At 37.1% G+C, this 24,832-nt stretch overlaps 1 protein-coding gene across 1 annotated transcript in view; it reads right to left on the bottom strand.

The window, feature by feature from the left end:
- ANXA10 (annexin A10) overlaps positions 1-24,832 on the bottom strand; it is an 86,408-nt gene that overhangs the window by 32,223 nt on the left and 29,353 nt on the right. Inside the window, exons 3-9 of the mRNA XM_075189500.1 lie at positions 23,571-23,665; positions 22,460-22,573; positions 18,096-18,186; positions 10,476-10,555; positions 9,295-9,348; positions 8,848-8,941; positions 7,738-7,833 (exon numbers count right to left, since the gene is read on the bottom strand). Of these exons, the coding sequence (XP_075045601.1) occupies positions 7,738-7,833; positions 8,848-8,941; positions 9,295-9,348; positions 10,476-10,555; positions 18,096-18,186; positions 22,460-22,573; positions 23,571-23,665 (624 nt within the window). The remainder of the gene's footprint in view (positions 1-7,737; positions 7,834-8,847; positions 8,942-9,294; positions 9,349-10,475; positions 10,556-18,095; positions 18,187-22,459; positions 22,574-23,570; positions 23,666-24,832) is intronic.

The following is a 24,832-nucleotide window of genomic DNA, read 5'->3' on the forward strand; positions in this document are numbered from 1 at the left end:
TTTGGAGGGGGGGGGAGGAGGAGGAGGGATAAGATCCGTGGGTGAAGCTGAACCACTAGTCATGAACACGGGCCAGGGACTAAGCCGTTCCTTGCCACTCCGTGTCGTAAATGGCATATTGGCAACTTTACGTTTCTCCTCAGATGATTTTAAGTTTCTCTATTTGCTACTTTTTCTTAACTTGGGCTTTTTGGATTTTACATGCCCGGTACTACGAGATTGGGCATCGGGCTTGGAAGACGACGTTGATGGCATTTTATCGTCTATGTCATGACTAGTGGCAGCAGCTTCAGCATTAGGAGGAAGTGGGTCTTGATCTTTCCCTACTTTATCCTCCAAATTTTTGGTCTCCATTATATGTAGCACAAGATACTGCAGAATGTGTGAACTTGGTAATATTGCAGTACCAATGGGCTTATACTGCTGGATTGGTTTTGCAAATTTGGTTATAATTACTTTTTTTTTTTTTTTTTATTTTAATATTTTTTATAAATTTTTTTTTAATTTTTAAAAACTTGGGAATAATGGGGAAATAACTATGCCCTTAGAAGCACAGAGCACAGGACACAGCACCACTGGACTGAACAGGACACAGCACAGGACCCAGCAGCATTACGGAACTCAGCAGGACAGAGCACAGGACACAGCACCACTGGACTGATACTGCAGAATGTGTGAACTTTGTAATATTGCAGTACCACTGGACTTTTACTGCTGAATGTGTGAACTTGGTAATATTGCAGTACCAATGGGCTTATACTGCAGGATTGGTTGTGCAAATTTAGTGGTAATTAAAAAAAATTAAATTAGTTTTTGGTATTTTTTTAAATAACTTTTTTTTATTTTTTTAAACACAGGGGAATATTGGGGAAATAACTATGCCCTTAGAAGCACAGAGCACAGGACACAGCACCACTGGACTGAACAGGACACAGCACAGCACCCAGCAGCACCACTGACCTCAGAAGGACAGAGCACAGCACACAGCACCACTGGACTGATACTGCAGAACACAGCACAGCACAGCACAGCACAGAACTAAACAGCACAGCACAGAACTAAACAGCACAGCACGAGATCTACCAGGACAGAGGACCACCTAACACACCCTCCCTCTACCCTGATCAATGCCCGAGTGAAGATGGCGGCGACTAGCGGGGAATTTATAGGATCCGAGTATCGCGAGATCCGACAACGGGATTATGAGTCAGAGCCTCAGTTTCAGATTTGAATTTGGCGCCAATACCCGGATCTGTCTCGGATCCGACTCGGATCCGCAACGTTCGGGTGGGCTCGGATTTCAGAAATCCGAGTGCGCTCATCTCTAATTTGCACCCCTTCCATTGTAACATAATTTTGTCCAGGAGACTGAAATAAGGATCCTCTACATTTAAGATCCCTAATGAATCAGGCCCATAGTTATTAATATCAAAACATTGAAATTATTTTTCATTAATTTTTTTTCAATAGAATACATTTATTAGAGTGTTGGGTATGTCTACTGTACATAAAATGCACTTTTACAGTTGCTCCTGATTGCAAACACATGTTCTAGCATATATACACAACTGTCATCACTAGTAATTGGCCCTTACTCCTGACCTGTAGCTGGTACAAGTGAAATGCCAGAAAAACACGTACCATTGAGATGCTCAAAGCTTGAATTGGACGTTGCTGCGTTCTCTCAAGCTTGGCACGCCCTTATTGTATATTGACTACGTAGGCTGTAGTAAGGGTCCTTTGCGCTTGCAGATGAATTGGATGTTCTAGCATTCCATGGCGAATGTTCCGGTTCTGGACATGCGCAGAACGATTTTATGCACAATATAGCATGTACAGCAGTTTATTATATATCATCATTAGCAGCAGCTATTTATAAAGTGCCCCTAATTCTGCAGCGCTGTACAGAGAACTCACATCAGTCCCTGCCCCATAGGAGCTTACATCCTAAATTCCCTAACATACACACAAACAGGTCAATTTAATAGCAGCCAATTAACCTACTAGTATTTTTTTTTAGAGTGTGGGAGGAAACCAGAGCATCTGGAGTAAACCCACACAAATACAGTGAGAACATACAAACGCCACACAGATAAGCCCATGGCCGGGAAATAAACTCATGACCCCAGTGCTGTGAGGCATCGCCATTTATTTATACCGTGCTGCCCTTATATATATTAACCATAACAATAACTATATAAATAGATGTATGTTATTTTTTTTTTACATGTGTTAATATATAGTACCATAGACTTGAATATCTATCTAGCAATCGTGTGTCTAAATGTTAGCAGGTGTCAAGTGATGTAAAATCGAAATCACTAGAAACATATGGGACAAGCTTTGATATTATTGTCAGCAAAAGAGTTATACAACGTACAATAACAGCCTGAAGAAATTTGATAATAAATGTTGCTCTATGGAAGGTTGTTAAGGCAGCTGTTTGGACTTTCTGCTGTGTTATGAATGTAGTGCATCCATGGTCAGCACACTGCATACTAAGGGACTTATTTAGAGTCAGACGCAATTTACACTGAAATCGTAAGTGTAAATTGCATCCCGTAATTTGCACAGTATTTAGAGTGGCACGGAACCTTAGACTTAGAATACAATGCACATTGCATGGACACACCCCTTATCTGCCTTATGGGCCAGCATGCAAGTGTATCATGCACAGCGCCCTGTGAAGCAGATAATTAAATAAGAAAAAATAATGTAAAAAAAAAAAAACAATTGTCCTTTTCCACCCCAAACAGGACAAGGGTTGGTTATGCTGTTTGGGAGGGGGTGCATACCTTTTTAATTAAATTCATTTTTTTTTTACTTTGTTTTTTAATACATCAAGGTCTCCTACACCAGCTGAAAGCACCTGCAAAAGATACGTCTCCTAGAGATCTATCTGCGGATGCTTTCAACTCAAAAGAGCATGTAAAGTGCATGAACACTAAGCGCAGAGAGGTGCAACGGGAAGATCTGTCTCAGTCGGAGTGCAAACTGAGACGGATCTTTGTCCAAAAGTGCTTTTTGCGCTGAACAGAAGAACTTGCGTCTGACTCTAAATCAGGCCCTAAGTGCATATCAATGTCTATATGTAAATATGCCCCAAATTCTAATTAAAGGATGTACATAGGCGATACAGGCAAGACACAGGCAATACCTTACTAAACATAGCATTATAGTAACTATACCATTCAGTTATTTGTCATGGCTATACATTTTAAGCAAAGTTGCACAATATGTATTTTCATAATAGATTGACTTTAAAGTGGAGCTAAGCTGACCAGAAGCTGCAATATTGTACCGAAACCAAGCAATTTGCCCAGAATCGCCATGTATGTCCCCAAATTTTATATCTCTTTTCTCCATTCAATAAAATGTCACTTGCATTAAAAGGAGTTTGTATCCAAGGTAAAACATGAGAAAGGCACAAAGATAAATTAATAGGGATCTTTTACACAATTAGTCATTAACATGATGTACAGTTAGTTTTTATTTCACAGCTGTTGGATTATAAAACAAATTCCAAATTTCTGTCAGCTACAGGCATGAGTGAATCACTAGCCAATCAGAATGAAATAGAATATTACGAAGAAAACAGTGGATAAGAAAAGGCAAATTTTAGACTCTGAAGTTCAGGTTCATTGGTCATTGGCAAAATAATATTAAGTGAATCAATACACATTATTGGCATGAATAATATCAATAATGTCATGATACAGGGCCATGGCTAAAATTGTCCTTATTGGATTGATATACTAAGGTGCTTCTGTACATTTATGCGGTTTCAACTAAGGTTATGTTTTGTAAATCAAGAATGTCAATGTTAATCTTAGTTAACATTAGAAATGTGGGTGATTTAAGTGGATATGAATGTTTTGTTATGCTAATGTAGAATAACATCACATTGTCAGTCCATTTATGTCTTCTAAGTAAAGTATATAATTTTAGTTATTAACTTTGTAAATAGGAAGATGAAATGCATGTCTTGAAGAATGAAAATATGAATCCCTACTCATAGTAACAGTGCAGACAATAAGCAATACAAAGAAAGATGAAGTAATTGTAGAATAGAAGCATTTATGTACAATGATTTCCACAGTTATGCATTCTCCTTAATCTAGGTATGGATGCACATTATTAGTCTGAATGTAGTAATGTAGCTGTGATGCATATGCTCTAGTAAATTCAAAAGCATAGAGAATAGGAGACTCCTGTTTATCTTTCTTATATTTCACAACCAGATGCCTTCTCTGCTTACATTTAAAGACCAAAGGGGTAGCCTTAGTGCTTGTTAAGCATATTCAATTTTGATATGGAAAATAATTTTATTTATCACTGGAAAAACTGTTGTGAATTAATGTAATTGGAGAATGGGAGCTTCCAGAACCAGGGAGTAGCTATTACCCTTGTCTTTGTTCCTAATACTAATAAATGCACATACTTCTCAAAATGCTTTTATGGAGAGTCAGTGGGGCAGGTTGCTGGTGATAGATCACTTTAGCACCATCTGGAATAATAATCTTATCATATATGGTGATGTGCTTTTTTTTCAAGAGCATCCACCAAAATTGAAAACATTGGGATTTCAATTACTTGACCCTAGTAAATATCTGTAAAGAGCTGTATCAACTGGACAGAGACTTCACTTATTATTTTGCACCACATGAGTCCTTCTCAAGATTGATATTTACTTACTAAGGCAACCACTGTGCATATGGGGACTGATTTAGAGTTAAAGGTAAAAATAGGACTTTTGCATAAATACACAAGAATTAATCTGTACACAGGGACACACAAGGTAGACAAAATACATGAAACAAAGTACATGAAAACAAATGGTAGAGAGGGTTCTGCTCATGAGAGAGCTTTATTCTAATTGAAAGTGGGCACAGCTGAAACAAAAGGAGTGAGTGTGGCTCAGACTGGGGTATGGGCGCAGTTGTTAGGGTATATTAGTGTGAGTAGTATTGGCAGGGGTAGGGTAAACTCTAATAAAGAGAATGGTTTCAGAGAGCATATCATGATTTGAAGGCTGTTGAAAGTGTAATTGGGCTTGGAAGGGAATTTCAGTGGATAGCAGAATGAGAGAAGTCTTGTAGTCAAGAGTAAGAGGTGGTTACCAGAGACGAGGCGCAGGTCAGAAGTAGATCTAAGAGGGCGGGAGGGAGAGTATTTTGATATGAGATTTGAGATGTATGAAGGGGTGTTGTTGTTGAGGCCTTTGTAGGTAAGGGTGAGTAATTTGAATTGGATTCTGGAGGACACAGGGAGCCAGTGTATGGATTTGCAGTGATGTGGCAGATGTGGAGCAGAGAAAGAGGATGATCAGCTTTGCTGTGGCATGTTAAATGGGTTAAAGTGGGGATAGATAGGTAACGGAAATACCAGGTAGGAGGTGGTCGCAGTAATCAAGGCGGATGATGATGAGACAATTTATACTATATATAGCTGTGATTCGTGGATCTTATGTATTAAAATTTGTTTAAAATGAAACTTTTGAGGAGCAAAACACCCTATCTATGATTAAACATGGTGGTGGATCCATAATGTTGTGGTTCTGATTTGCTGCCGCTGGTACTGGAGGCATTGACCGTATTGAAGGAATCATGAAATTACCAAGGCATTTTGGAGCGAAATATGTTACCCGATGTAAGAAAACTAGGTTTGGGTGGAAGAACATGTTTCCTCCAGCATGATAAAGACATACATCCAAAAGCACAAAAGAATGGTTGAAAAGGAAAAAAAACAGACTGTTTTAAACTGGCAAGCAATGAGTCCAGATCTCAATCCAATAGAAAATTTTTGGAGAGAGCTGAAATCTGCCATTGGGAAAAGGAATCCTGCAAACATTCAAGTGCTTCAACAAATGGCAATGGAAGAGTGGAGACTCTACCAGCAGAAGGGAAAAAACTTATAAATGGCTACACAGAACGTCATTGTTGTCAAAAGGTTGTACAACCAAATATTAAGGAAGGGTGCCTTGAAAACTGTCCAGTTCATATTTTCTATATCGTCTTTGATATCGCCTTATTTATTACTACTTGTGTATAGATACATCCGGAGTAGAAATGCAACTGTCATCATCATTAACTCAATTAACCAATGGGATGTGTAAAGAAATGCCTCCTAAAATGTATATGTTAGTCAAAATTGTACTCCCCTTATGTACTGAATTTACACATAAACACCACTAATCTCCCTCTCCAGTCGTAAGTGGATCTAAATTTAAAATACGCTGTGCAAGTTGTGCACATGAGCAGTGCAACACATTTTGCAAAAGTTACACTCTTTTGTGGTGCAAATAGACTTAAAGTAAAATACATCTAGTATAATGAAATAAACTATTTGACCACATAAAAATATACGTGCTGCAAGGCTCTACTGGTGTTAGTTCAGATGCTTCTGAGATACTAAAGCAACAGTTGCACCTATGTTTTATGTGTATATGTGACCTGCCAACTCCAGTAATATTATACTAGCATTGTGATATATAAGTGTTATTTTCTTTGTAGCTTCATGGAATAAACCTCTAACATGCCTACCTGCTTCTTAATGTTTCGTCTCAAGTCTCAGATTTCCTTATAGGATTGTCCTTCCAACTCACACTCTACTCCGGTATCTCTCGAGGTTTCTACCATCCAGTGTTTTACGCCTTCAAACCACTAACCTCAACTGCACTTTCATATATCCATTCATGCAATGAAGCTTTCTCCTTGGTTGATTTTAACCTCTCTATCCTTGCATCAAACTCAATCACAATCAACTTGAAATTCCAGTTTAAATTGTATTTGTTTCTCTTTTTGAACTTATTGTTAACTTTATGTTTGTTTCTTGCAATGTTGCACCATACCAATACAGGAACATACTGTTAAGCTAAATATTTTTGCAATAACGAATAAATGCGCACAGGTAGCTTACTGGAATCTGAAAATGAAATGGTACAGCTACTAACAATCATAAAGGTAGTCCAGAATCTTAAGAAAAAGATACATACAAATTGGTTAGAATCAGCACTAAATTAGTTACCAGAAGAGCATACTAATAACTCAAGTTACTGAAGGTAGCAATGTGGCCAACTCAACAAAATACACATAATAGCAATGCACAAATATACATAATAACATTGCCAAAAAACTCCAAAAGTGTCTTAAATAAGAACACTTTATTTGTACTAATAAAAAACAATAATATAAATATTAATACAATCAATCTGGGACACTAATTATGTTGTTTATATTATTGTTTTTATTAGTACAAATAAAGTGTTCTTATTTAAGACAGTTTTTGGCAAGGATTGGATTCCAGTTTGGTTTTGTTTTGTTTTTTTTCTGTTCTGATTTGTTTTGTTTTATTTTTTTCATACACACATACACTCCTATTACATTTTTTTTAAAACAATTCTCATCTTTTGGAATCATAAAGACACCAGGAGTAGTTTTTTCCAGAATACTTGAAACGGTCTGGTTCTCTATCATTACTGACTGTTTTCAGCATTGACTTTTTCATTATTGATTACTTCATCCGAGCTTTCATCTCTTTTACTTTACGAATGCATTTATTCCATATTGCTATTATGTATATTTAAAGAGCTGGCCATGTTGCTACATGCATTAACTTGTGTTATTAGTATGCTCTTCTGGTAACTAATTTAGCGCTGAATCTAACCAATTTGTAAATAATTTTTTGCTATTCAGTGACTCTAGTTGCAACATTCATTTCACAAAAACTTTCACTTACCTATGGCCAAGAGCAGCTGCTGAAAGTTCCCATCATAGCATTCTTCAATGGTTGCTGCTATGTCTTGTCCAGAGATATTTTGAAATTCTTGGAAAACTTAAAAACAGAAAAAATATTTTAATAGATTACACTGAGGGCCTGATTTAGAGTGATTTGCACCATTGTAACCCATGTTATGCTGCGAGGAGGGCAAATTTAATATGCGTGGACATTTTTATTGTTGGTCGGAGGGCTAGCTCAAGTCTAAATTGCAGTATAAAAATAAAGTTGCACAATACTATATTCAAAATCAAGCAGTATGGAAAGAATAACATCTTTGAACTCTGGTGATGAGACACTAGTGGGTGTATTTAATAAACTGCGGATTTGAAAAGTGGAGATGTTGGCTATAGCAACCAATCAGATTCTAGGGCCTGATTCATTAAGGATCTTAACTTAAAAAAATTCTTGTTTCAGTCTCCTGGGCAAAACCATGTTACAATGCAAGGGGTGCAAATTAGTATTCTGTTTTGCACATAAGTTAAATACTGACTGTTTTTTCATGTAGCACACAAATACTTGATAGCTTATTTGTACACTGAAATTTAAAGTTGATATTTGAGTGTTACATGAAAAAACAGTCAGTATTTAACTTATGTGCAAAACAGAATACTAATTTGCACCCCTTGCATTGTAACATGGTTTTGTCCAGGAGACTGAAATAAGTTAAGATCCTTAATGAATCAGGCCTCTAGTTATCATTTATTTAGTACATTCTACAAAATGACAGCTACAATCTGATCGTTTGCTATAGGCAATATCTCCATTTTTTCAAACCCACAGTTTAGTAAATATAGCCCTAGATATCAGATGAGAATGAGGAATATGAGAAAGTGAATTTAAATTTAAAGGGAGGTTCTTCTGTAATGTAATGTTCAGATAGGAGAACAAAGTATGTTATTCTCATTTGACTCTCAGGTAAGATCGCGGTTTCTGGGAAATGGATTCTCTTCTTTTGGCATCGACTCTCTCTCTCTCTCTCTCTCTCTCTCTCTCTCTCTCTCTAATTAGATGCATATTATTCTGTAAGTAAAAGCAGAGTATCTTCTAGATAGAGTATAGGATTCTTACCCATCCATAACTGTTGGTGGCTTTTGTTACATAAAATCATTTGCATCATGTTTTTGTGTTCTCCTGTTCTTCTTTGACAGGCTTCCCAGAGAGCCTAGAACAATACAGGACATACCATTTAGATTATGCAATTCCTCTGTTTTCCAATTGCCTACAGGTGCATTGAACAAATCCTCTACCGTGTAGTCATCACCTTTCACTATATTTAGCAGGGTCCCAACAGTTACATATAGCCAGGATCCCTGATGTTCACCTTCAGTGCTGCTTGGTTCTATCTGTAGGAGTGACGATGTGGGAGACCAGAGCAGAGCACCGCAAAAGGTGAACAGCGGGGGGTCCATCCCCACAAAAGTTCTGAGAATGTTGAGGATTTTGCTAAATTGCGTAAATGTTTTGTGAATTATACAGGGTGGAATTAGAAAATGAACTGAGAAGCTCTTCATGTACCATTGCATCCTGAGCTGCTATACCAGGATCTGGAAAGCCTTCCTCTCTTACTCCCTGCAATAAGCAAATAACATGAATATACAGGTGATCATAATAGATTTAGACACAAAGAGCTAAGAAATTACTTAGTATTAGCATCTCACATAAACACTGAAAAACAATGGCTATATTAAATTGCAAAAATAATATTTTTGTAATATGACATAGAATTGGAAATATAAACAACTACATAAAGTTTATATTTTCATTATGCAGACAAAGGCTACACATCCTTAGTATTAAAAAGCCACAAACAGACATGGCTTATAAGTGATGACAGTCAATACCACAGTTACATTTTTGTACAGAAGTGATGACACTAATTTGATCATGTAGTAGAGAAAAAATGTCATATTAAAAGATAATTTTAAATCGTAGTCTAGAATGTTACAGAAAAAAATTGTAATTAAAGCGATGCTCTACATTGGCTAACTGTACAGATTTCGGTTTGTCAATGGATAGCAATAAAGCGCATCACTTGAAATACACTTTTTTCTGCTTTCATCAGTTACTAACATGGTAAACACTTTACTGCTACACTTGAGCTCAGAAATTCAGCTTGTAGACCTCCTACACACAGGCGATTTTTTTAGAGCATTTAACATGCGTTATCAAATCCTATTAAATGTACTTTGACACTGATATTGCAAAAATGATGAAAGTGAATGGAGCTATATACACGCATACTTTTGACAAGTCTTTACTGTAATATATTATACTGCAGGGAAGCTTTGAGTCCCATTAATGAATGCACTCACTTTAAAGCTGTGACAAATTAGAAGGCAACTCCCATATGTAGCAACAGTTACAGTTAATGCTACTTGTGTACCATAGACACGGCAATTAAATGAGGCTTACCTTTACAGTTAATAATCTCCATTAATTTAACATATTATATGTGTCCATATTTTTTCTCTATTTTGTTTATTTATATAAGAAATAATATAAATCGTGCAGCCATTATCTTTTCCATTGATGTTACTGATATGTAACTATTATTACTTTAGAATTATCTGTTATGCTGTGACAGTTTTGTATTTTAACTTGTTCTTTCTTTTAATTACAATAATCCATATGTTTCTTGTATTCACTATATCCTGCTATTGGTTCATGCATTTATGATAGAAAACAGTATACAGTACCTGGACCAAGTTCATTAAAGCATCTCTAAAATGCCCTGAGGTTTCAGAATAAATGTTTTCATCCAGATTGTTGCCATATTCTGGAAGGGAAACAAACGTTTGCATATTATTTTAAATGTCACACATGTGTTCTATAAAAACATCCATACCGTGCAAGAAACCTGTTTAATCAAACATCTGATGTTCTGATAATGTCATCAGACCTGTTAGAATGGAAAACAGTAATTTATACAATATTCAATAAATATCCAATAACATCCAATACATGAATAAGTTGCAATAAAAGTAACATAAACCAAACATCCACACAAAGGTCTAATTATCATTGATGGCTAGTGTCCGGCATTAAGTATAATTTTGTATCGCTGCATATCGCAACTATGCAAAATGTACTGCTACTGGAATTTACCATGCCAGGGCTCATTGGCTAGCACAGGCAAAGCCCCCCTAAAATAACGAAAAACTTCTTTACCAGCAATGTAACGCTGCCAGCGAAAGGAGGAAATGACCACTGTTTGGTTACTGTGCTTGCGTGGCTAAGGTCGTGTATGCGCATAGTGATGGATCCACAGAGATGGTAATGGACTCCATTCAATAGGTATGCTAATGACATCTTGAGATGACGTTAGTTTTTTGATGCTTTGCTTTTGCTTTCCACAGCTTGTTCATTTTGGGTCACACTGCAGTCCCCATAGAATTCTATGAGAACTGAAGTCAGGGGCTGGCTGGCAGACTTTAGCCCGGGGGGCAAACACACAGCACTGTCCCGTAAGTAGCGTCCCAACCTTAAATGGTGGTTTTTGGTACGATATATATTTATCAATATAAAAAGAGGCTATTTTTGTGGTGCTTAAACCAGCAATGCTTTTATTATTTTAAATGATAAAAAATGAAAATAAATAATGAAACAAAAAACAAACCTCACTTTATATTGCATTTTATTTATTTATTTATAAATTTATTTTCTTTTTTCATACCTGGCTGATTATAATGGGGTATATATCATATCATCATCATCATCATCAACATTTGTTTATATAGCGCAAGCAAATTCCGTAGCACTTTACAATTGGGAACAAACACTAATAAGACAATACTGGGTAATACATACAGAGAGGTAAGAGAACCCTGCTCGCAATCTTACAATCTATTATAGCAATAGATTATATAATAATGTTCTATTACAGTACTGAACACAGGTGCTGATTTATCAAAATGCAAAAAGTCCTTTTACTTTAAAAACCAGAAGTTTTTGCCAGCAAAAGGCTTGTTTTTGCTTCTCTCTATATTCTAATAGGGTTATTATTTGTTTTAGGGTTAACCTAAAACAAATAATATGAGGTGTGGTACTGGTAGGAGGAACAGTGCACTAGGTTTCAATCTGCCACCCTGGCCCAGAACTGGATTAAGGCTCTTGGGGGGCAGAGGGGATTATAGACAAGGGGGCCCATATGATGTAACATGGGTATCATTTTAGACAACTATACAGGCAATACAGTGTGCACTACTGTTAGGTGCATGCAGCTCTGACCTTTGCGAGCAGTACGGTGTGAAGCAGGACATACCTCTCAACTGTCCTTTGTAGTTGGACCAAATCTTGAGTAAGCAAGAAAGTCACCTAAATTTGTGTCTGCCCCACCAGATGCAGGACAGTTGGCAGAATGTCCTGCTCTCTTCTACCTGTTCTTGTCACTTTCACCACCTGTGGCTGCTGGTGTCTTTAGCTCAGATGCTGCTTGTCTGGATCCTTGGAGGTCCTATTTGGTAAAAAAAGAATGGGTGCATGAAATTTAGAAAATTTAAACCATCCCCGGCATTAAATCAATATATCACCCACAATTTATAATTAGACCCCACTCCAGCCCTGACATTAAAATAATCTTATTCACATTTGATAAATAGATCTATTTCCCTACAACTAGCCTAAACATTAAATTAACAGTAATCCCTTTTAATAAATAAACCTATTTCCCTTCAACCAAACAGCCACAGCAATAAATTAAATATAATTTTCGTTAAATAATGCATATTCACATTTAATAAATAGCACTCCTCCCCAAACTCAGCCCCATATTCAATTAATAGCCCCAAACCACCCCAGCATTAAACTAAAGGTCCTGTCACCTCACCTTAAACTAATAGGCCTCACTATAAAATTAAATAGCCCCACCATCACCCCACAAATAAATAGCACCCACTATTAAATAGTTAGATCCGACCCATAGTTCACCATTAAATTAATAACCTACCTCCCACACTATATAAAGGTCCCCCTTCCCTCACACATTATATTAACGTACCACCTCACACACAAATTATATTAACATACTCTATACACTGTATTTGTGCACACAGAATTACACTTAGGGGTATTTTTACTAAACTGAGGGTTTGAAAAAGTGGATATGTTGCTATAACAATCAGATTCTAGCTGTCATTTTGTAGAATGTACTATTAAATGATAACTAGAATGTGATTGGTTGATATAGGCAACATCTCCACTTTTTCAAACCTGTAGTTTAGTAAATATACCCCCTTAGACAGTTGTCTTTGTATAACTAAAGCAGCTGCTTTAGTTATACATGCTTTACACACACATGTCCCCTCTGCCGCATGCTTAACATACACATGCCCCCTCTGCCACATGCTTTATACACACATGCCCCCTCTGCCACATGCTTTATACACACATGCCCCCCTCTACCGCATGCTTTACACACACATGCCCCCTCTGTCACATGCTTTACACACACATGTGCCCTCCTCTGTACTTTACCCCTTCTTCTTACCTTTTCCTCCATCAGTGACAGCACAGGAACATGACAATTTCCAGCAGCAGCTCCTGCACTATGCACCATGTGACTGCAGCAGCCACATGACCTGCTGATGTCACAGGGTGAATGGGATCTAGCGACTGCCTTACAAGTGAGATGCAATGGAGACAGCCTTTGCGGTCTGTGCAGGGGCTGTCGCATCGCATATTACTCACTGTGGGGGCATCATCCATTCACAAGCTACAAGCTGTAGTACAATATTCTGTGAATGGATGATGCTCCCGCAGTGAGTACTATGCGATTTGACAGCCCATGCACAGACTGCAAAGGCTGTCTCCATCGCATTACCACTGGACCTCCAGGCGGTCCAAAATACAATTTAACTGTCCGGCCTGGAGGGCATATGCCCCCCTGTCCCCCGGCCCAGCCTGCTCCTGACTGCAGTGACCAGTGTTAACCAAATCTCTAATTTCTTCTTTAACCCCTTGATAATTTGAAAGAACAGCTGCAATGGCCAAATTTCTGCTCATCGCAGCTTAATAAATAGACCTCTAAGATTTTCTTGCCACAGACTTGGAGACTTTGCATCTAAATTTTTTAAGGTATGTCATTGGGGTTGTAATAATGTTTAATATATTTAATACCTGTGTGTAATGAAACCTTTAGTGTGCATACACCAAAAATGAAAATGCATAAAAACATGTGCACGTCTATGTGTTTTCTTATAAAGTAACAACAAACTGTGTTTTAAAAATGTGTCCTTTTTTATTTTCTTTATTTGTATTCTCTGCAAGAAACTAGATGTGAAAATATTGTACTTTTTCTCTATCTTTGAATAATAATCTCTGGGAGACTGTTGACCTTATTTATGAAGTGCACTCGGGCTCATTCAGAGTTTTTAGCATATGTGCCCTGAATGAATGTAAAAAAACACACATGCTATAGAAAATGTAAGAATGTGTATATTCCAGTCAAGATGCATCCAACTCAAACACAGCAGCGTTTGTGCCTGTGTCAGGGATGCAAGTGTGTATTCTTATGCCCCGCAAAAGTTTAGAGAAACTGTAGAGACGTGGCTTGACAGTGCTAGTGGTAAATGCTAAATTCACATTACCCTATTTGTACACAATATAATAATGTAATAAACTGTCATATACACAAGAGAAAATAGTGTTATTAAAAAGTGTGAAAGTTAAATTTTCAATATAAAATGTAATAAAATACAAACATCTGTTGTTTTCCCTTTTACAAATCAAATAGTAGTCTTGGCATCTTTCTTGCAGTAATACAAATGGAACTGTCAATTAAGTAATGTAAATAAATGGATGCAACTATAATATAGCTGTATTGCTAATGAATTAATAACTGGAGGTGGAGGCATATCATTGCAATTGCCCTCCAGCATCCGCAAGAGATATGACTCCTAAAAGACATATCTGTGGATGGAGTTGCGGGATTCAGCTATGTGCTACTCTACTAATATGTGGTGTGTGCTGACAAATACAGTGATCCTCCACCTAGTAAAAATATAAAAAAGATAATACTTAGCTTGTTGTTACTGTGGAGCACTAGGTGAAGTGATATTGGGCTCATAGGATTTTCAGTGTAGTGCAGTGGTTCCCAAACTGTGCGCCGTGGCTCCCTGGGGTGCCACAAAGATCTCACAGGGGTGCCTCAGCCAGGGCCGTTTTTAAGCAAGGTGGGGGACTTCTTGGTAAATATTTTGGCTTAGGGGTGCCTTGAAAAAATAATGGAGACCTGAAGGGTGCCTCAAACTGAGAAAGTTTGGGATCCACTGGTGTAGTGGATGTAGGTAATTTCCCTGTTACTGGTCTAGAAGTCTGTCCCTCATAATGGGGGGGGGATTATTCATACCCATTTCTATCATAATCCCAACTCCACAGTTTGTACACACTTGTCCTCCTTCTAGTGACCTTATCATCCATCCCCTCAGGGAATTTACACTTAATTCACAAAATACTCATCTTTATCACTGACAATCTTTAGCCCTTGTCTGTCACTCTCTCCTCACACTGAGCTTCATTCCATTGTTTTACTGTCATAATTATCATCAACATTTATTTATATAGCGCCAGCAAATTCCATAGTGTTTTACAATTGGAAACAAACAGCAATAAAACAATACTGGGTAATATATACAGGAAGAGAGGTAAGAGGGCCCTGCTCGCAAGCTTACAATCTATGGGACAATTGGAGTTTGATACACAAAGGTAAGTGCTACATCATATTGCAAATTTTTTCAGCTAGAAGGAAAAGGTATAAAGAATTGAGTGGACTGTATGATCAGTCACACATCAATGTTGGTCAGAGGGTATCTGTGTAGATGTTGGTAATAGGGTAATCTAGGGAGATTGAGATGGTGGTTGAAGAATATTGTAAGCCTGTCTGAAAAGGTGGGTTTTCAGAGAACGCTTGAAGGTTTGAAGACTAGAGGAAAGTTTTATTGTGCAAGGGAGGGAATACCACAAAGTGGGTGCAGCTCAAAAAAAGTCCTGTAACCCGGAATGGGAGGAAGTGAGGAGAGTGGAAGAGAGATGCAGATCTTGTGCAGAATGGAGGTGTCGAGTTGGGAGATTTTTTGAAACAAGTGAGGAGATGTATGTTGATGCAATTTTGTTGATTGCCTTGTATGTTAGTAGAAAAATTTTATATTGGATATGTTAAAAGTCAGGCAACCAATGTAGATACTGACCTTACAGTTTCACTTCTTATACTCCAATTACTATCTATATAAAACCATTGTCTCTCCACTTTATCTATCCCGACCAGATCCCAGAGTTTATCTCATAGGAAAACCTATGGCAATAGTAACTGGCAAACAAGACCTATATTAAACACACAGTGAAAACCCTGCAAACCCACTACTACTCCATCCAGTGCTCCATATCAACAACAAGTTAAATATATGTGTCCATTCCAGCAGTTTTAGACATCACTGGCCTGCCTCCAACACTCAGCAGTCCACTGATTTCTGGTCTTCCCATTTAGAATCCTTAACAGAACCAAGTTGAGATCAGCCTCGGGCTAGAGATGAAATAACATCTCTCTCAAGTGTTACCACTAATCTTCAGTACTGATGACACAAGCAGGGAATCGCCAATCAACCAGCCAATGTAAGAACCTGCTCAGTGCACTCCTCAATGTCTGAGTATCAATTGTGTCCAACACTGAAACTCCCACTTCAGAACTATGCTAGGAATTATAGCAGTTCTTCGTGTTTTTTCAACTCCTGTGTCCAATGTTCCCGACAGCAGCACACCCATACATACATCTGCATCATTTTTGGCACAGTCCTCATAAAAGCTAAGTAGTCTTCTGCTGTCATGGAGGAAACAATACTCTTGTGGGGATTCCTGGTGAAGTCCGGTGGGATGTTTTAAACTCCACGCCAGTGTAGGTTGTGCCAATCCAGCCTGCTAGTTATTATCATCTGTGTGTGTATTTTGCTACACTTGCTGTCTATTTCTGTTCTACAGAGTCACTGCGATATATTCCGTTGTTTTCATTTGTTTACTGCTGTAACAGTGCCAACACCTCTGTGTACCTTATTGCACACTACGTGCTGTTCAAACAGTGCCAACACATCCGTGTACCTTAATGTACATTATGCGTTGTTCAAAAAGTGCCAACACATCCATGTACCTCATTACATGCTACGTGCTTTTCAACCAGTGCCAACACATCCATCTACCTCATTACACACTGCGTGCTTTTCAACCAGTGCCAACACATTAATCTACCTTATTGCACACTACACGCTGTCCAACCAGTGGCAACACCTCCATGTACCTTATTGCACACTACACACTGTCCAACCAGGGGCAACAAATTTGGGTACCTTATTACATACTACACACTGCCCATACAGTGCTTACAAACCATGTATACTCCTTTGCACATTACCAAACCCCCACACTTTGTGTACTCAGCTGTGCGCTCAGCATTTTGCTTCAGGGTATTCCGGTTATAAGCCCAACTGTAAATGAGACCCTCAAGGTGTTTTACATGATGTCTTGATTTGACACTGCTGGGTCTAGATCATCCACCACCTTTACATGATAACTCTCTGCTCTCAGACAATGCTTCCTTAAGATAGTACTCTGAGGTCTGCGGAAAGGTTGACTTTGCAAAAGTGTAAATATTTAATTAAAGCACAACTTCCTACCAATTTAGTACCACCACTTTCATTTAAATAAACTATTAAATTGTTCTCATAAAATATCTTGGGCCCCCAAGATTTCAAGTTCATCCTCCTCTCACCTTGCTTACTTTGCCGAGCGTACGCCAAGGACCTGAAATTGGGGCTGCACCTTGAAAAATCCTTGCTGGGGAAATAGGAGCATTCGCACACACACACACAAAAAGAAGCAATATTTCAGATTTGCATTGTGCAAATGAGCCTGACTGTCACAGGATGCACAAAATGGCTTATAACAACTGAAAGTACCTTAATTCTTACTTTTTACATTATCCCATAATTCATTACATCTTATATTTCTCTTAAATATGATCATATCAAAAAGATTTTTTTTTTTGTTTCAATAAAAATATAGGAGCTTTAGAGTGCCATAAAAACAAAAGTGCTTACTTTCAACTTGCTGACAAAGCTTTCACCAATAACTGTGTGGACAGCACACACTTTTAACATAGTCATCAATGATCCTTACTACTGTTGCTCTCAGTCTCTGTCTACTCCCTGTGTGATCTATATTCATAATACAGAGGGCTACATGCATGTTATATTCAAATGAATTACAACAAGACACAAATACAGCCAAATTGTTGTCCAAGTAGGTTACAATATTGTGAGCAAAAGAATACTTACGCATTAAATAGACTTCTTTCAGCTGAAATATATCTGAAGTTGTTCTGGAAGCTAAAATATCAATAAGGCAGTTTTCATCTGTACCAGCTCCCTGTAAACAAGTGGGTAATGTGAAAAAGCAGCAACTTTGGTACACAAATGAACTGGTTATTAGAACAATGTATTGTATTATGGGTTGCTGTGTATACAGCTATAGTCATTGTATAAGCCTCAATAGGGACATTTACAATGTACTTTGTAATGTAGTAAAGCATTTGGACCACAGCCTTTAGAAAAAAAATGTTTTACTATACTTTACACAATTGGAATGCAGTGCAGGCCTAAAAGTTCAGCACCTGAATGGATGTGAGGTGTAGAATGTACAACATCTAGTACATTCTATAAAATGATAGCTGGAATCTGGTTGGTTGCTATGGGCAACACTTCCACTTTTCCTTTTTAGAAAGTTTGATAAATCTACCCCTAAATCAGTTAAATCATCAAGAAATCATGGCTACCAACTAGTAGTAGTGTTATTAATATTACACATGATTGACTGGAAAAGCAATCTGTAGGCATATAATCCCCTTTGAGCAGCAGAGGATTTAATATAGAATTAAATCTTTCTGTGCAGGTGAGCACTATCACACCACCACAATACAACTTCTGAACAATTCATTGTGTGATGGATCTATGTAAAAGACCTTAATAAGCTGGCACTGGTGTGCCCATACCATCATGGATTTCTGATATCTTAATTCAATAAAGCAGCTGAGGTTTCTTATTTCCATTGCTGCCAATGCTGAACAGTTGGGACTAGTGATACTCATACATTGATATTGGACATTTGATCTAAGCCTTTTTTGCATTTGTAACTTTAGGTACCTATAGGATATTCATATCAATCTTTTCCTATATATCTGCTGTTTTCTAGAGTGTTTTACAGAGTGATTCATAGTTATAACATTACTATTTGATATTTTCAATTCATTACTATTTTTAATTTTGAGATTTGTTAATAAATGAATGTGTTTTGAGCATCATGTTGGTTTTTGTTGTTGGTCATCAAGTCATCCAGCTACAGAGCTGTGTATTCTTTTGTTTTAGTTCTTTGGTGTATTCCAGTGGGGACCAGCACATTCACCTCACAGCTGCATTTCAGGTTCATTTATTTCAGCAAGATCACATTATTATTTCTTTAATTCTCTATTTAACAGCTTGTGTAGTTAGGATGTTAGCCCTATATGTTTTATTATTCATTTTTTCCATCTTTAATACGATTCAGTTGGCATACAGTGCGCCGTTATGATTGTAATCAGTTTGTTTGGTATTTACCATAGAGTCTTTTAATGATAACTAGCTTCTTCTTGAATGGCCAAGTATAATTTCTAGCCATACATCAGATCCATCGCTCCTCTGGTGTGTTGAAAAAATATTACGGTGGTGGACCGGCAGACATTCTCACTACTATGAGGACTGCTGATTTGAGCAAACCTCCATGAAACACTGTACAATATGCCACTTTTAAACAGGAACTACAGAATGTTTTATTTATAATATCTACAATGATTTGCAAATGATTTAACTTTTCTGCTGCCCACTGCTGGAAAAACAAATACAATGTGTTTCTTACCTATTTATGTGTGTGCCGGATATTTCAGAAGACTTGTAATAGAGCAGTTTTAAAATATATTAAGCTGGGCATTCCTCTCCCTTCTCTAATCTCTGCAATATAAGTTTACAGGTAACCTCTACTAGTTGCTTACATCGTTTTGTATTTCAATTTACAATTTACTATTTTCACTGTTGTCACTACTTTGCATTGCAATGCCCCTTTCCCTGTATATTTCCTATTCACACAAACTGAAAGAGACAGGCAATATTAATATACAGAGCAGCGCTGGACTGTTGACAATTTTGGAGACCTCGATGGACACTAGATAAGTAGGGATTTTTATTTTAGCACAGTGAACTCCCCCCAATACCTAATTTTAGGGTTTTGGTGGATTTAGTGGTGTAAATGTAACTCTTTTGTGCATTGTAAGTGTAGAGAATATATGTTTAAAAGTAAATGTATTTTTTGTGCTTAAGTATTAACAGTTTCCAGCTCTCCACAGTAGCATAGCGGAGAAAACTGCAACTAAACCAAATTGTAATCATCACTGTATCCATTTAGTGATATTTACACAACTTTTATTATTTGGGCAATAATGCTCATTAAAGATTAATGCCAGAAAATTCTGATATGGCTTGTGGATTTATTATGCTGGTGCAGAAAAGAAGTATACAGCACTTATTTAAATTATTTAAATATGGTAGGAAGATAAATACTGATGCAAAATAGGTCTTAATATACAATTTCTTCAGTCTGCTAAATGTGTGATACATTATTCATTTATTACCAATGACAGCTGCTCAAGTTGTAATGCACTCATTTTGCCATGTCCTACTGTTCTTACATTTCTGTAACAGTCACTAGTATTTTCTGATCTTGTTTGTTTGATTAATGTGAAGATCTGTGTACTCCAACTATACATGAAAGCGAGGAGGACATTTGCTCTGTCTTTATCACATGTGCCACTTTTGTCCATTTGAATGTCTTTGTAGAAAAATACCTAGATATGAGCTTTTAAATAAAAGTCTACATGGAGAGTGCAAAATATGTCCCATTGAAAGTTTAGAATGACTGTTGATTACCAGAACCTCCTGAGTACCTGAACTTTTGAAGAGCACTTTTTGTTCATCACAACAAATCCCAGAACATCACCCTAAATGCCCTTATCCTCACCTTGAACTGACTTAATGCTCCATGTGTGGATGTTATTCACCCGTTTATGCCCAGGATAATTTTTATGTTTTCGCAATATGCCTGTTTCCTTTAGTCTACATAATTAAATTTTGATAGAAAAATGCACTTTTTCATTATGCTTCCTATAATGACAAGTGAGGTCATAAGCTTAGGGCACTTAAATGTATGTGTTTATGATCATCATACACTTACCCATTTGGGTTTAAGTTCTCTGCATTAGCCAGTCAAAAGGATCTAAAGGGAGGGTCATAGTTCTCTCCATATAGTACCCTCCAGTGCTTGCTGGGTCTTTTCTTTGTCGCATTTTACAGATACCCCCCCCGCCCATTTTTACGGTAGTGATTTATATGTTTTGTTTTAACCAACTACCCTTACAGCGGAGGCGCAGTAGGCGGGAGAGCAGTGCAGTCAGCAACTAATCACAACAGTGCTTCTGCTGGACACACGTCAGTGCCCCTTTCGAAGTAACATGACTTTTGGTCCTTTTGTGTGGAAGATCCCTTGGTGTGCTTTGTGCGAGCACGCCAATGTCGAGTCCAAAAGGGGAGTAGTCACGTTGACGCCTGATTTAACACTGGCCAATGTTAAAGGATTATTCCTCAGTCTAGAGGGAATGCACTTTTGGCATTGCACTATTTTGATTTAAAGACTGGTTGTTTAGCTGACTGCGTTGCTCTCGCCACCACCATATATATATCAGATATACATAACTATTATAGAATTTGTTATTAAAAAAACTGCAACCTATTTGCCAAAGTTAATAACGTGTCCGTGTGGTTATTTTATTTAAGTAAGGGTAACACACATAATATACAGAGGTGACTTGGAGTGCGTGAAAGGAAAGACATTAATACTATGCAGTGTATTATTTTCACCCGGTTATTTACACCTCAATATTTTGCCTTCATCTTCTACTATAGCAATGCCAAATAAAAGTATTTTACACAAAGTTTGTTTGTTAGAGGGCTCAGAAACAAAGGTGGTCACGTTAGTTTTAAAAGTTTTATTTCCCAGATGATATGTTGTTTATAGTGCACCAATGTGCATTAATTCTAAACTAGGAAGAAAGGGGTCATATGGCCATGGGAAGACATGTGCTAAGGACAATTTGGAGAGTTTTTCAGGTGAGCATCATTGGGTGAAGTGTTTAGGCATTCTCGTACTTGTGGAGAATCACTAAGTTCCACATAACATGGGACAAGGAGCTTTTTATATGTATTTTATAATAAGCTTTAACACTTTGCACACTGCAATTGTGTCCCCCCCCCACCGAGGGAATCCCTGGTGACATTATCATGATGTTACCATGATACTCAGCATTCCGCCACTGCCAAATGCAGTAGGGTTGGCGAGTTTTAGGGAACGCTTATACTGTCTGTGGAAGTACTGCATGTAGGTGCATAAGTAGATGCATTTATTCACATACACTACACTGAGCAAGGAACATCCCAATACACCCAGCTTCTCCCATAATAAGCTAAATTTTGCACTGCATAGATGTTAACATCTTTGCCTACAAATCCATGCTTTTCCCCCATAGAAAAAATGTCTGAGTTACTGATCTAAATAAAGTTACCTTCATAGCATGCCAGAGTTCATGGGCATCGAAAGCTGGAAAAGAGTACACCAAACCCACCATGACTTCCTTGAAATGGCCATCAAATTTTTCTCTCAAGTCCTCAAGCAAATCCTTTAAGAAACATAATTAATTAGGAAGAATAATAATTTCTAGCAGTTTCATCTAGAGAACTTAAATAACAGGGCATCTATAATCCTTTAAGTTCAAATATTCATGTAATTAATTTTAATAAGACTAATTTATATAATTCATGAAATATATATGGAATACATCCTGGTACTCAATCTAACATTTTTCACACTCTGTACGGCTAATGATTTCTTAATTTCTCCATAGCTGTTAACTTTTCTTCACTACCCTAATCAGATTGTAAAATTGTCCATTTTATTGATATAGGCCAACATATTCCACAATGCTGAGCAATAGAGAAAAGCTAAATTGTCAAAACTGTTTTGAGGAATATTTGCAACATTCCATTCCAATTTTGCACAATTCTCTGGTGGAATTTGGCCTCAGGTGTTAAAGTGGATTTCCGCTTTCCAATTTTGTCCTATGAATGGACACCATTTTCCCCCAGCACTATTTATATATGCTATAAGTCCCACTGAATATGGAATACATATCTTATAAATACACTTCAGAATGGGCAATCCACGGAATGGTAAACAAAAAAACAAAAGCAGAACTCAAAGATTGTTTCACCAGAATTTGGCACCTATGCAAAACTAACTGTTGTTCTGCAACTTTCCTTAATTAGCTTTACAGTTATAATGGAATTCAAATGCATCTAACATTTTTCCACAATGCTTCATACAGAGGATGTTATTGTGAGCCTTATGCATTGATATTAACTTCAGCAATCTTAAGCCCTTATGATTAGTGGAGGTAATTTGCATCTTAGATGGAAACTTACTAAAAAGAGTGGTAATGTAATGGGTGGGATACAACAAAATAAGACCTTCCTGTATTGATCTTTTAGCCAATTCATCTTTGAGAATAGCTGTTTAAACTTTCACATGATATAAAAAGCAATATAACTATAATAACAAGATTACTAGTGCCCTAATAGCAAAGGAGACAATACAAAATAGACTTAGTTATTTTATACCTTGCCATACAAGTTTCCATATGCCTCTGCAATCATAATTCTTTGTGCATTGCAGCGTTGGGTAAGAATATCAATTAAGACATCCTTGTCACAGCCTGGTGATAAAGAACACATAGAACACAGAATAAATTTATTAACTAAAACCATCTCAAATTAACTTCAGCACTTAAAATAATGAAAGTAATCTGTTCAAGATAACAAATTTGCTGAATGTTTGCAAAGTAATCACTATTGCAAATGTTATTTTTGGCTATATTGACTTAGGTCATAATAAAACATTTAAAAATGAAAATAAATATCTTATAAGTCCTACAACTGTTATGTTTTACACATGGCGGACTGATCTCTAAGGGGGACATGTTGAATTAGACGTAAGTCCGAGAAGCGCAGAAAGTGCTTGTTATCACTGCGCATGTGCAGTGTACTAATCTCCATCTCAATCTGTATCTCCCCTTTGCACCTCTGTATGCTCAGCTACAATAGTTAGAAGATCAATTGCTTTTAATTTCAATTTTAAATACACTTTACACAGACTTGTGGCAACTGGTTGTTGCTAATGTATTGCATTGCATATATATAATAGTACTAGAAAGTATATACAGATTGTTATATCCGTTTGCATCCTCACCAATAAAGATTGTCAAATGCGATTAATGTGAACGCACAAGAGATTTAATAGCAAGATATAGCAAAATGTAACAAAATAAATAAAGTATAAGAAAGTATAACCAATACATTACGCTTGCGACACTGAATTCAGTAAGCCATTCAATCTAGAAGTCTGTGATCAAAGAGACCTTGTTTTATACAGTTTAGATTGCAAAAAAATATGATGATGTCACAATGTACGCAAGATAACACTAAGATCTTTCTTCATAGGTCCACGGGTCAAGTCAGTCCAGTACAATGCAGATCATAGGTCAGTTCAAAGAATTCTTCTCCAAAGGTGGGGGCAAGTCATTCCAACAGCTGTGCACATATCTTGACTGGGCGAATCAACTAAAATTGTTTTGAACTAACCCCTTTTACAAAGTATTTTTCATATGAAGCTTATGCTAAACATTTCATCTATATAATTTAACTAATCTTCTGGATCATTTCATTTTACTCCCTAAATCACTCATTTATAACTAGTCAATCTAAACTTACATATGACAAATTTAATTGTTTACGCTACTAATAATCTCCCTTGAATGGCCATTGGTGCACGTCTCGACACTTGAGGTCTTTAACCATTGCAGTGCAGAGGTGTCCAGTGTAAT

The sequence above is a fragment of the Mixophyes fleayi genome, chromosome 1 (assembly GCF_038048845.1).
Source record: "Mixophyes fleayi isolate aMixFle1 chromosome 1, aMixFle1.hap1, whole genome shotgun sequence".
NCBI classification, from domain to species: domain Eukaryota; kingdom Metazoa; phylum Chordata; class Amphibia; order Anura; family Limnodynastidae; genus Mixophyes; species Mixophyes fleayi.